Source organism: Erythrolamprus reginae, chromosome 1, assembly GCF_031021105.1.
Source record: "Erythrolamprus reginae isolate rEryReg1 chromosome 1, rEryReg1.hap1, whole genome shotgun sequence".
NCBI classification, from domain to species: domain Eukaryota; kingdom Metazoa; phylum Chordata; class Lepidosauria; order Squamata; family Dipsadidae; genus Erythrolamprus; species Erythrolamprus reginae.
The window spans coordinates 402180507-402192812 of record NC_091950.1 but is presented as its reverse complement, the minus strand read 5'-3'; the positions used below and the strand labels follow the sequence as shown (position 1 = coordinate 402192812).

General features: G+C 41.1%; 1 protein-coding gene across 1 annotated transcript in view; it reads right to left on the bottom strand.

The window, feature by feature from the left end:
* LOC139162240 (uroplakin-3b-like) overlaps nt 1–11465 on the bottom strand; it is a 28586-nt gene extending 17121 nt beyond the window's left edge. The window contains exons 1-3 of the mRNA XM_070742387.1: nt 11411–11465; nt 7725–7874; nt 1960–2188 (exon numbers count right to left, since the gene is read on the bottom strand). Of these exons, the coding sequence (XP_070598488.1) occupies nt 1960–2188; nt 7725–7874; nt 11411–11465 (434 nt within the window). The remainder of the gene's footprint in view (nt 1–1959; nt 2189–7724; nt 7875–11410) is intronic.
* Between the last annotated feature and the right edge of the window lie 841 nt (nt 11466–12306).

Below are 12306 nucleotides of genomic sequence, written 5' to 3'. Positions count from 1 at the left end.
GTGTGTGTGTGTGTGTGTGTGCGTATATATATATATATATATATATATATATATATATATATATATATATATTGTTCTGAGTTCGGGTTTTGCCCTGTGTAATATTTTGCATGTTTATGCGACGTTTCGGTGAAATCACATCCACCATCATCAGGCTGAAGTTTCCAAGCTTCGTGCTGTTGTAAACAACAGCACGAAGCTTGGAAACTTCAGCCTGATGATGGTGGATGTGATTTCACCGAAACGTCGCATAAACATGCAAAATATTACACAGGGCAAAACCCGAACTCAGAACAATCTACATACATATACCCGTGAAAATTTACGAAAACAAATATATATATATACATATATATATATATATATATATATATATATATATATATATATACACACACACACACACACACACACACACACACACACACACAGCAGGGTGATTCGACACAACAAATATGTAACCTTTCCCTGGTGCAGAGCTGAAGGGATTGGATACTGTAGCCTAGAGGATAATTCTCTGGCTTACAAGGCAAAGGTTGCAGGTTCAAGTCCCAGTGGGTATGGCTAGCTGATGAGGCCAAAATAAGGCCGAAATAGATCTACAGTATTCTAGTCTCCCTTAATTTTCAAATTATATATATATATATCGAATCCCAGTAAAAGAAAGGGGTGTGGCTAGCTGATGAGGCCTAATAAGGCCGAAATGGGACCATCCTAGTCTCCCTTAATTTTAAAATTCCAGCTGAAAACATTTTAACATATATATATATATATATATATATATATATATATATATATATATATATATATATATATATATGTTTTTTCTTATGTCGGATCACCCTGGTATAAGGCCGAAATAGATCTATCCTGGTCTCCCTGAATGTTTGTCGGGTGGTGGATATAATTCACAAACACTTGTTTTATGCTGTGTGTATCTTTATATTATAAAAAATCAATAAAAATATTTTTTTAAATCATTATGCACTGTTGAGTCCTTCGGGATTGGGCGGCATAGAAGTCGAATAAATAAATAAATATTGATTATTTCCCAAGCAACTGAGATAGGCAGATTTTATTGTTGATAGCGTTAAAAGCAAGGGCAGATTGCCATTACTGCTACTACCAGCCTTGATTCTCTTGCATGTACATGCATGTGTTTTTTCTTCTGCGCAACACCGGAAGCAACATGTTGCAAGGGGATGCGCACGTGAGATTTTGGTGATTTTTTTCTTTTGCGCATGTGCAGAAGCAAAAAAATAGCCAAAATCTTTCTCAGTTGCACATCCCCTCGCAAGATTTTGCTTCTGCGTATACGCACAAAGAAAAAATACGCTTGGATGCAAATGCGTGCACGTAAGAGAATTTAAGCTGTGCATGCAGCACACCGTTTGTTACCAGCGTGCTGTCCTCTAGCACAGTGTTTCCCAACCTTGGCAACTTGAAGGTATTTGGACTTCAACTCCCAGAATTCCCCAGCCAGCAAATGCTGGCTGTGGAATTCTGGGAGTTGAAGTCCAGTTATCTTCAAGTTGCCATGGTTAGGAAACACTGCTCTACCATAGCAACCCACTATTGGTTAAAAGTATCATGAGGACCCAGATTGTTGGGGGCTATATGTTGACTCTGTAAACCATTTAGATAGGGATGTAAAGTCCTGTGAAGCTATAAATAAGTCTAAGTACTATGTGTTATTGCTATCATCACAGGATGTAAGCTGTTCCATTTTATATCCTGCCTTCAGAGGTGATTGCCGGTTTTTTTAAAAAAAGCCTCAAAATGGTGGCCACATCCATGCAATCAAAGCCCCGCCCCTTTTTGCTTGCATCATGACTGCCATTTTGATTTTTCTGACATCCTTTCCCTTATGGGTGCCCTCTCTCTACCTGCCAGGGTTTCCTCCCAACCAGTTCAGAGGGTCAAACCGAGGGCCATATATATATGCCATCCTCTCCTTACCTGTAAGGTCCATTAGAGGGCAGAGGGCCATTGCAGTGGGTCCTGCTGTCATCATTTTTGCAGGTGGATTCGTTGCCCACTCGGAGCACGTTCGTCTCTTTGCCTTTACCGGTAGTACACGGGAACTGGGAGAGGGTGGACTTCATTGTCATGAAGGCGTAAGAGGTATATAAATCTTCATACGGTGGAATTTGCTGTGGAGTTGTGGGATTCTGGAAGTTATTGGTGGCTGTGGGGAGAGCACATTTTAAAAACAAGGCAGGAGGAGTGATCTAGAAATGAGTTCATGTTATTTAAAAAAAAAAACCCTATGGTTTAACAGCTCATCCATCTCATAGGAATCCTGTGAGGCCCATGGTTTGGGGAACCTGCCATTTACCCAGCATATGGTTTCCAGCAATGGACAGCAGACGTGATAGATAAATCCACAGTAACTGAATTTAAACATTCCTGGGATAAACATATAGAAACATAGAAACATAGAAGACTGACGGCAGAAAAAGACCTCCTGGTCCATCTAGTCTGCCCTTATACTATTTTCTGTATTTTATCTTAGGATGGATATATGTTTATCCCAGGCCTGTTTAAATTCAGTTACTGTGGATTTATCTACCATGTCTGCTGGAAGTTTGTTCCAAGGATCTACTACTCTTTCAGTAAAATAATATTTTGTCATGTTGCTTTTGATCTTTCCCCCAACTAACTTCAGATTGTGTCCCCTTGTTCTTGTGTTCACTTTCCTATTAAAAACACTTCCCTCCTGGACCTTATTTAACCCTTTAATATATTTAAATGTTTCGATCATGTCCCCCCTTTTCCTTCTGTCCTCCAGACTATACAGATTGAGTTCATTAAGTCTTTCCTGATCCATTTTATACTTAAGACCTTCCACCATTCTTGCAGCCCGTCTTTGGACCCGTTCAATTTTGTCAATATCTTTTTGTAGGTGAGGTCTCCAGAACTGAACACAGTATTCCAAATGTGGTCTCACCAGCGTTCTATATAGCGGGATCATAATCTCCCTCTTCCTGCTTATTATACCTCTAGCTATGCAGCCAAGCATCCTACTTGCTTTCCCTACCGCCTGACTGCACTGTTCACCCATTTTGAGACTGTCAGAAATCACTACCCCTAAATCCTTTTCTTCTGCAGTTTTTGCTAACACAGAACTGCCAATACAATACTCAGATTGTGGATTCCTTTTCCCCAAGTGCATTATTTTACATTTGGAAACATTAAACTGCAGTTTCCATTGCTTTGACCATTTATCTAGTAAAGCTAAATCATTTACCATATTACAGACGCCTCCAGGAATATCAACCCTATTGCACACTTTAGAGTCATTGGCAAATAGGCAAACCTTCCCTACCAAACCTTCCCCTATGTCACTCACAAACATATTAAAAAGAATAGGACCCAGAACAGACCCTTGTGGCACACCTCTTGTAACCTGACTCTGCTCAGAATATATCCATCCTAAGATAAAATACAGAAAATAGTATAAGGGCAGACTAGATGGACCATGAGGTCTTATTCTGCCATCAATCTTCTATGTTTCTATGTTTCTATGTTTCTATCTCTCTCTCTCTCTCTCTCCCCTATCTATCTATCTATCTATCTATCTATCTATCTATCTATCTATCTATCTATCTATCTATCTATCTATCTATCTGGTTGGTTGATTGATAGATTGATAGATTGATTTCTATGCCGCCCTTCTCACAGCGACTCAGGGCGGCAATGTTAAAATTGTTCCTCCAGTGATTAATCCCCTGAGCGTTTTCATAAATCTATTTATGGAAACAGTTCAAATGTGCGCCTCACCTTCTGACTCTGTCAAACTATCTATTAACATGCCATAATTACTGCTTAGCATCTATCTGGATGAAGCAGTCTTTATCAGCTTTGACAACTTGCAGAAGGGTGGACTTCAATTTCCAGAATTCCTCGGTCAGCATGGATTCTGGGAATTGAAGTCCTCACTTCTTCAAGTTGCCAAGATTGAGAAACACTGGGATAAAATAAGGCACATCCACTTCTGGGAAACATGTCAACAACTAACATTCAGAAACAAGATTTTTAATTGCAAGTAAAACGCCATGGTGGTGCAGTGGTTAGAATGCAATATTGCAGGCTAATTTTGCTGACTGCCAGCAGTTTGATTCTCACCAGCTCAGGGTTAACTCAGCCTCACATCCTTCCAAGGTCAGTAAAATGAGGATCCATATTGTTGGGGGCAATACATGGCATTGGACCAGATTACTTGCGGGACCGCCTTCTGCTTCATAAATCCCAGTGACCAGTCAAGTCGCACAGAGTTGACTTTCTCCAGGTCGTATCAGGCAGGCAATGCCGCTTGGTGGGGTCTAGGGAAAGAGCCTTCTCTGTGGCAGCCCCGACCCTCTAGAATCAACCCCCCCCCCAAAAGATTCATACTGCCCCTACCTTCCTGATCTTTCATAAAGCTTTAAAAAAGTACTTCTGCTGACAGGCTTGGGGACTTTGAATTTTAAGAGCTACTCTGGTCTATGAGTGAATGACACATGGATGATTGTTTTTTTTTAAATGAATTAAGGATTTTAGAACATAATTCTTGCTAGATTTTTATGTGATTTTAGATGTGGTGTTTCTTAGTATTTTAAATATTATATTTCTCACACATTTTGTATTTGGACAAGGAGTCACTGCTCACAGTTGTTCATGCCCTCATCACCTCGAGGTTCAATTACTGCAACGCTCTATACATGGGGCTACCTCTGAAAAGTGTTAGGAAACTTCAGATCGTGCAGAACACGGCCGCGAGAGCCATCGTGGGGCTTCCTAGATTTGCCCACATTTCTGCAACACTCCGTGGCCTGCATTGGCTGCCGATCAGTTTCCGGTCACAATTCAAAGTGTTGGTTATGACCTTTAAAGCCCTGCATGGCATTGGAGTAGAGTACCTCCGAAACCGCCTGCTACCGCACGAATCCCAGCAACTGATAAGGTCCCACAGAGTTGGCCTTCTCCGGGTCCCATTGACCAAACAATGTTGTTCGGCGGGCCCCACGGGAAGAGCCTTCTCTGTGGCAGCCCCGGCCCTCTGGAATCAACTCCCCCCGGAGATTATAACTGCCCCCACACTCCTTGTCTTTCGTAAATTACTCAAGACCCGTCTATGCTGCCAGGCATGGGGGAGTTGAGACACCTTTCCCCCAGGCTTTTTTATATTTATGTTTGGGTATGTATATGTAGTTTGCTTTTTAAAAATATGATAGGGTTTTATGTGCTTTTTAATATTAGATTTGTTTTCGCTGGAATATTGTTTTTATTATTGTTGTGAGCCGCCCTGAGTCTTCGGAGAGGGGCGGCATACAAATCTAATAAATTGAATTGAATTGAATTGAATTTGTCTTGTGGTAAGCCACCCTGAGTCTCAGGAGAAGGGTGGCATGGAAATCAATCAATCAATCAATCAAACAAACAAATAAATAAATAAATAAGCAAGCAAACAAAAAAATAATAATAATAAATAAATAAATAAATACGCTGATATTGTAAAATTACTTAGAGAGGGCTGTAAAGCACTGTGATGTGATATATACTATAAGTCTAAGTGCTAGTGCTATTACTGAAATTTGAATTAATTAAAATCTCTCATACACTCTGCCATCTGCTCAAATTTCCTTTCAAGTTTCAATTGGGCAGAAAAGCCATTTAATGCAGTGATTAAGGTGTTGGGCTAAGATTGGGAAGACTCAGGTTTTTGGAAGCGCAATGGGCTACTCTGGGCTAGTCGCTCTTTCTGAGCTCAACCTATACCTCACAGGCAGCAGCAACTGAAGCTGAGGCTGAATGACAAACGCAGCATTGCACCATACACCCCACCCGTCTTCTGTACACATTGGGAGATTGTGTGCAGCCTCAAAGGGGCAGGGCTTGTAGGACAATGCCACTTTCATAATTTCACTCAAAGCAGAAAGCTCTTGTGAATGTTCACCTTCACAAGAATAAAATAGAGGGAACCTCCTCCCTATGTTCCCAATCGAAAAATGAAAATAAAGGAGAATAATTGTAGCTCAGGGTTGAGCTACAACCTAGACAATGTAGGTTGGCGGAGCCACGTGAGAGGACCTTCTCTGTGGTGGCTCCAGCTCTATGGAACCAATTGCCTCCGTAGGTACATACCTCCCCCACCCTCCTAGCCTTTAGGAAAGAGCTGGCTTTGTCGGGGCCGTTGAGTTGTACCATCCAGTTCCGGCCAAGTAGAATTAATGTTTCTTTTATATTCTGGGTTTTTTACATTTTGATTGTTGTACGCCACCCAGAGGCCACAAGGAGTTGGGCAGCTTAGAAATTTAAATAACAAATAAATAATAATAAATAAATGAGAGGTCTGCTCTCTGAGCTTGGCGGTTTTCTTGCAGATCCAAACTTTATCCAAAGTATTTCCTAATGAAATTGTCAACTCGCAAAGCATCCTTGGCCTGCTCTCAAGTTGCCATAGGCCAGAGGGGAATAGGAAACTGGCGAAACAACATGGTAGCCAAAGACAGAGGCACACTCCATGCTTATCTCTCTCAAGGTTGCATCCATAGGTTACCTACAACAGCCAGAGGAGAGTGGCCTCTACAATGAAAGAGTGCTCTGCTGGCGAAATTTTTTACTACCACACTGTGGCCGTGGTTTATTTTATGGGTGTGGCCTGCTGGCCATGTGAACAGGTGGGAGTGGCTTGATGATCATGTGACTGGAAGGTGGCTTAAAGGTCATGTGACTGGCTTAAAGGTGGCCATCTTGATGTCACTCACGTCAAGGGTTTGGGTTAGGGTGCCTGGCTTCTCCTCGCCTCAAAGAGATACAATTTCCATATCTATTTACTATTACTGAACATCCAAAACATACTCTTTAATTCTATGTATATATCCCATACATATTACATACAGCATATTACATTACATGTCTACGGAGAGGGGCGGCATACAAATCTAATAAACATAATCATTACATACATACATATTGCACAGGCACACAAAAATATACATTATCTACTATCTAAACTGTATGTACACACACACACAAAATTCTAAAATTATACACATTCAACCTCATTTACTGCGATAGGAAAAACATAACCAGAGCCCAAAAGGGGGGAAAAAGAAAAAAAAATCAAAACCTTTTACCGGTTCTGCATACCTGACTGTACCCGTAGGAGCCCATCCCTGCCTGGGGGAAGGTGGGAAAACAGTGTCATAATTGGGGTGTAAATTATTTAGGATCAGAGCCAGCTTCACTTGGGAGTGTGCCAACATGATGCGCCTAATAAATAACTGGATTTTTTTGAGGCTTGGCTGGAATCTCATGCTTTAGTTAGGGCATCCTTGAGAATCCTAACAGAAATATCTTTAAGAAAACCACCAAGGTCAAAGAGCACCAAAGCCCCCTCAGAGGTGATAATAATAAAAGAACAGAAATGGCCTGGAAGGGAATATTCACAAGCTGTAACAGAAACAATGAAGGAAGAAGTGTGTTTTAAGGCGTGGGAAAGGGGGTAGCATTAGTAAGAGACAGGCTGGTTCCTTTTGATTCATTGGAATACAATATGACAAAGAGAGAGGGAGGTTACTCCGACTTGCAAGATTCAGCTACTATAGCCTCTTTCAATAAAGTTGAGTTATAGTTTTCCAGGGAAATTGGTTTCTTTGATCAGATCTATCTTCTAGAGCTAACAGATAGAAATCCAACGAATAAAATAAAATGTTTAGGGATGTTGACTATTCACTCACCATTAGCGAAGGTGATTACCAACCAGATGTTGTCGGAGACATTGACGAATGAGTCAAAGACACACTTTGGCGATTCTAAAGAAAAGGTACTAACGGTGATTTTTCCGGCCATGTCCACATTTGAGACTCGAGGAGTGTAGGGGACCACCTCTGAAAATACAGCAAGAAGCCATCAACATCAGAACATTGGGCGATGGTAAAATGCAAGAACTGATGATGCTTCTAATCAAATGCAAGCACAGGTCAGAACGTTTCTCACAAACAAAAACAGCATTCTTATTCGCCCCCCACCTGTGCTTTCTGGATCTAAAGTGGACACTATAGCCTATACCCCTTGACCTGAAACCCTGAGAGCTTCTGAAGCTAGATATTGTTGTGGTTAGCTCTGGCCCAGCTCCTGCCCCAAGGACTGTGGATGTGGGGTAGACATCCACATGCTGCAGGCCTGTTTTGCTCCCGGTGGAATCTGCTGATGAAGGCTCCTCTGACCAAGAAGACATGAGTGACAGGAAGGAGGAGAGTGTGGCAGACAGCTCAGAAGGAGATCAATTATCTAGCTCCTCCTTGGATTCGGAACAAAAGTTAATGATACAGCCATGCATGCGGAGAGCGATGCATAGGCAGCAACAACTGAGAGATTATTATCAAAGAAAATGAGGCCACCTGTGGTTGGGTGGGGCTGTGGTAATTAGTGAGGCAGTTATAAAGAGCAGCCTGTGGGTTTGGCCATTGTGGAGGATTATCTGATCGTTGTGTTTCGTGCCTGCCTTGCTGACTTCGACCTTTGCAGGCTGCTTTTTCCCTGCTTTGAAACTGAACCAGAGCCAAGTGTGTTTTCCTTTCTGCAAGAAGAAGGACTGTGAATTGCCTCACAGCTGCAAGCTAAGTATCTCAGAACTGATAAGGGACTTGTACAAATTACAAGTTTGTTTGGAGACAAGTGCTCTTTGCTATACAAAAAGAGTGATTAGTTTATTTGCATTTTCGGTATAAAGAACATTGTTTTGAATTTTCAAACGTGTGGGTCTGAAATTTGTATCTGAATTTTCGGGAGGATTCTGCCAGAGAGCTCGACAGAACAGATATAAAAGGCAAAAAGGCAGTATGTTTTCAGGACTTTTCTTGATGATGTGAGGATGTTATCTCCATGTTCCTTGGCAATGTTAATAAACAAATAATATATGCCCTATATGAGTGATGGTGAACCTATGGCATGGCCGCTCTGAGTCTCCGAAGAGGGGCTACATACAAATCAAATAAATAAATAAATAAATGGGTGCCACAGGTGGCATGTGGAGCCATATTGGCCAGCATGCGTTGCCCTAGCTCAGCTCCAGCGTGCACACTGGCCAGCTGATTTTTGGCTCTCACAGAGACTTTGGGAGGGCATTTTCAACTTCCGGAGGGCATTTTTGCCTCTGGAGCTTGGAGAGGCTGAAAAATGGGGCTGCCAGGCCCCCAATAAGTGGGAAAAAAGGGTGTTTTTGGCCCCCAGAGGGCCTCCAGGGGGACAGGGGAGGCAATTTTCGCCCTCCCCAGGCATTGAATAATGGGTGTGAGCACTCACGCAGGTGCGATAATGTGTGCACTTGCACTTTTGGTACCCGAGAGAAAAAAGGTTCGTCATCACTGCCCTATATCAAGGGTCACCAGCAGCCTTTTGGACCTCAGGGACCACTAAATTCATAATTTTAAATCCCGTGGTCTTCTAATATGATCTGCCTAATGACCAGCTGGGTGGGCGTGGCTAGGTGGTCACGTGACTGGGTGGGCGTGACCAAATCTCTGTCACTCCCTTCCCTCCCAGCCACTCCTTGCCTTCCCCCCTCGGGCTGCTTAGGGCCCCAACAGATCAAGGAGAAATAGAATATTATAAAGTCTGGGATGATTGGTTAGATAAAAGATCAAGGAATAGTGAATAAACAATTTAAAGTATAAATATGTAAATAGTAAATAGTTATAAGTGTGCAGACTGCTAATAGTAAATAATTGCCAAATGGTAATAATAGAAATATAAGAATATGTATGTTTGCATGAAATTGTATGTAAAACTTTACTCCAAAAACTTCTGATAAGAGCGGGGCAGTAAAAGCCCCAATATATGTTCTATGTTTGTTGGTGTCTTGTCTGATAAATTTATAGATGTGAATTTATCTCTTCTTTCTTTCTTCTTCTTTTAATTTTTTTATTTTTCCTCTTCTCTTTCATTCCCCCTCTTCTCTTTTTTTAGCCTTATTTTCTTCTATATATGTGTGTGTGTATTTTGATTTATAACTGTACACTATAAATTCATATACATTTGTACCAATATTTGCATAGTCCTTTTGCTTTATATATCTTTATGCTTTATGTATAATCTTTATCTTCAATAAAGATTATATTTTCTTAAAAAATAAAAAAAATGAATATTATTTAAAAGAAAGACTTGGGAATGTCAACTCCCAGAATTCTCCAGCCAGCATGGAGAATTCTGGGAGTTGAAGTCCACCAGTCTTAAAGTTGCCAAGTTTGGGGACCCCTGGACTGCATTATTTGAGTCTCCATTTGAATACCCACCCTCCCTCCCTTCTTCCAGCCTATAAGAAGATTAAGCCAACAGTCTCATCTCTCCAGAGCTGACACGGAAGTGGAATATCGTTTGGGAATGAAAGAGAGCTAATCTTCTGCACATTTCCTCGAATTCATTTTATACTATTGATATTTGTACTTAAACACAATCCATTTAACCGTTGCAAGTAAAACCCTAAGCTAGGTTAATATGGTCCAAGCCCAGCCTGGGTTCCTCCCAACCCCATTTATGAATAAATGTGTTTGTGAATACAGAAAATAGATTAACTCAGGAAGCAGGTTCACAATGTTATGTGACTATAGCCACCCTGCATTATAGAATAGAATAGAATAGAATTCTTTATTGGCCAAATGTGATTGGACACACAAGGAATTTGTCTTGGTGCATATGCTCTCAGTGTACAAAAAAGAAAATATATATTTGTTATGAGCTACAACACTTAATGATTGTCATATGGATCAAATAAGCAATCAGGGAACAATCAATATTAATATAAATTACAAGGATGCAAGCAACAAGTTACAGTCATAGTCATAAGTGGGAGGAGATGAAGGATAGGAACGATGAGAAAAACTAATAGTAATAGCAATGCAGCCTTAGTGAATAGTCTGACAGTGGTGAGGGAATTATTTGTTTAGAAAAGTGATGGCATTCGGAGAAAAAGCTATTTTTATTTATACTTCTTTACTTAGCCCAGATTATTGGAAAATATTCCTTTTTTTTTTTGCTATCTAATCACAAAAAAAGATTACCGCCAAACATTTACATCTAAACGTCTGCTAATGCCCAGAGCAAAAGAGACAGGATCCTTATCCTGGAAAGTTTAATTCAAAATGGTAGATGATACACTTAATTTAAGAAAGGACAACAATGATTTGAGAGAGAAGCAAGGAAAAGTGACATTTTAGGCAATTTCCCCCAAGTCATCCTACAGAGAGGTGAGATGTCGCATCATTTCTAATCATACAAATAACGATTTGAGTTGTCTTTGAAAGATGGCACCATCAACCCATTGAGATAGATCTTTCGTTTTGTCAAAGAATACTAGAAATCATTGAGTTGCTCCAAATAACCCCCTTCCAAGTATGATTTTATGATTCTATAAAATAATAGTCACCTAAAGCCGTGGTCTTGCAAGCAATTAGGAACAGAAGTAGAAGGGAAGCAGCCATTGTTACGGAAGTTGGTTATTCGTCTCAAGGACTTTCTGCATGCTATGGTAGAAGATGTTCCAAGCTGACCAAAGGATGTTCCTCGAAGTCCAAGGTTCAAATTAAGACAGGGTTAGTAAGGAAAATCATCCTTTTCTACCCTACCGGCCAATTCCTTATCACGTGGTCTTCGGCAGCTGCCCCTGTTCCACCCGTTGCCAACTTTCCACATTCTTCCCTTCCCTTGTAAGGATCTTGACCCCTGATAGCAAACAAGTTTGGCTTGTTCTTTCTCAAGAGGATAGAAAACAGCCACTAACTGGACAATTTAAGTGGGCATCATGGGGCTGCAGGATGAGGAGACGTGACACCGAAAGGTAAAAAGCCGGAAAATATCAGTAAAATCAAGTACAGTGGTACCTCTATCTACAAACGCCTCTACTTATGAACTTTTTAAGGTAAGAACTGGGTGTTCAAGATTTTTTTGCCTCTTCTCAAGAACTATTTTCCACTTACAAACAGGAGCCTCCGAAACTGTAACCGGAAAAGGCAGGGAGAAGCCTATGCCATAGGAATTTCCTGGGAGGAAACAGGGCCAGAAAAGGCGGGAAGAAACTTCTGTGGGGCCACTCTAGAAATCTACTGGGAGGAAACAGTGCCGGAAAAGGCAGGGAGAAGCCTCTGTGGGGCCATTTAAGAATCTCCTGGGAGGAAACAGGGCCTCCACCCTCCCTGTGGTTTCCCCAATCGCACGCATTATTTGCTTTTACATTGATTCCTATGGGAAAAATTGCTTCTTGTTACAAACCTTTCTACTTAAGAACCTGGTCACGGAACGATTAAGTTCATAAGTAGAGTACTG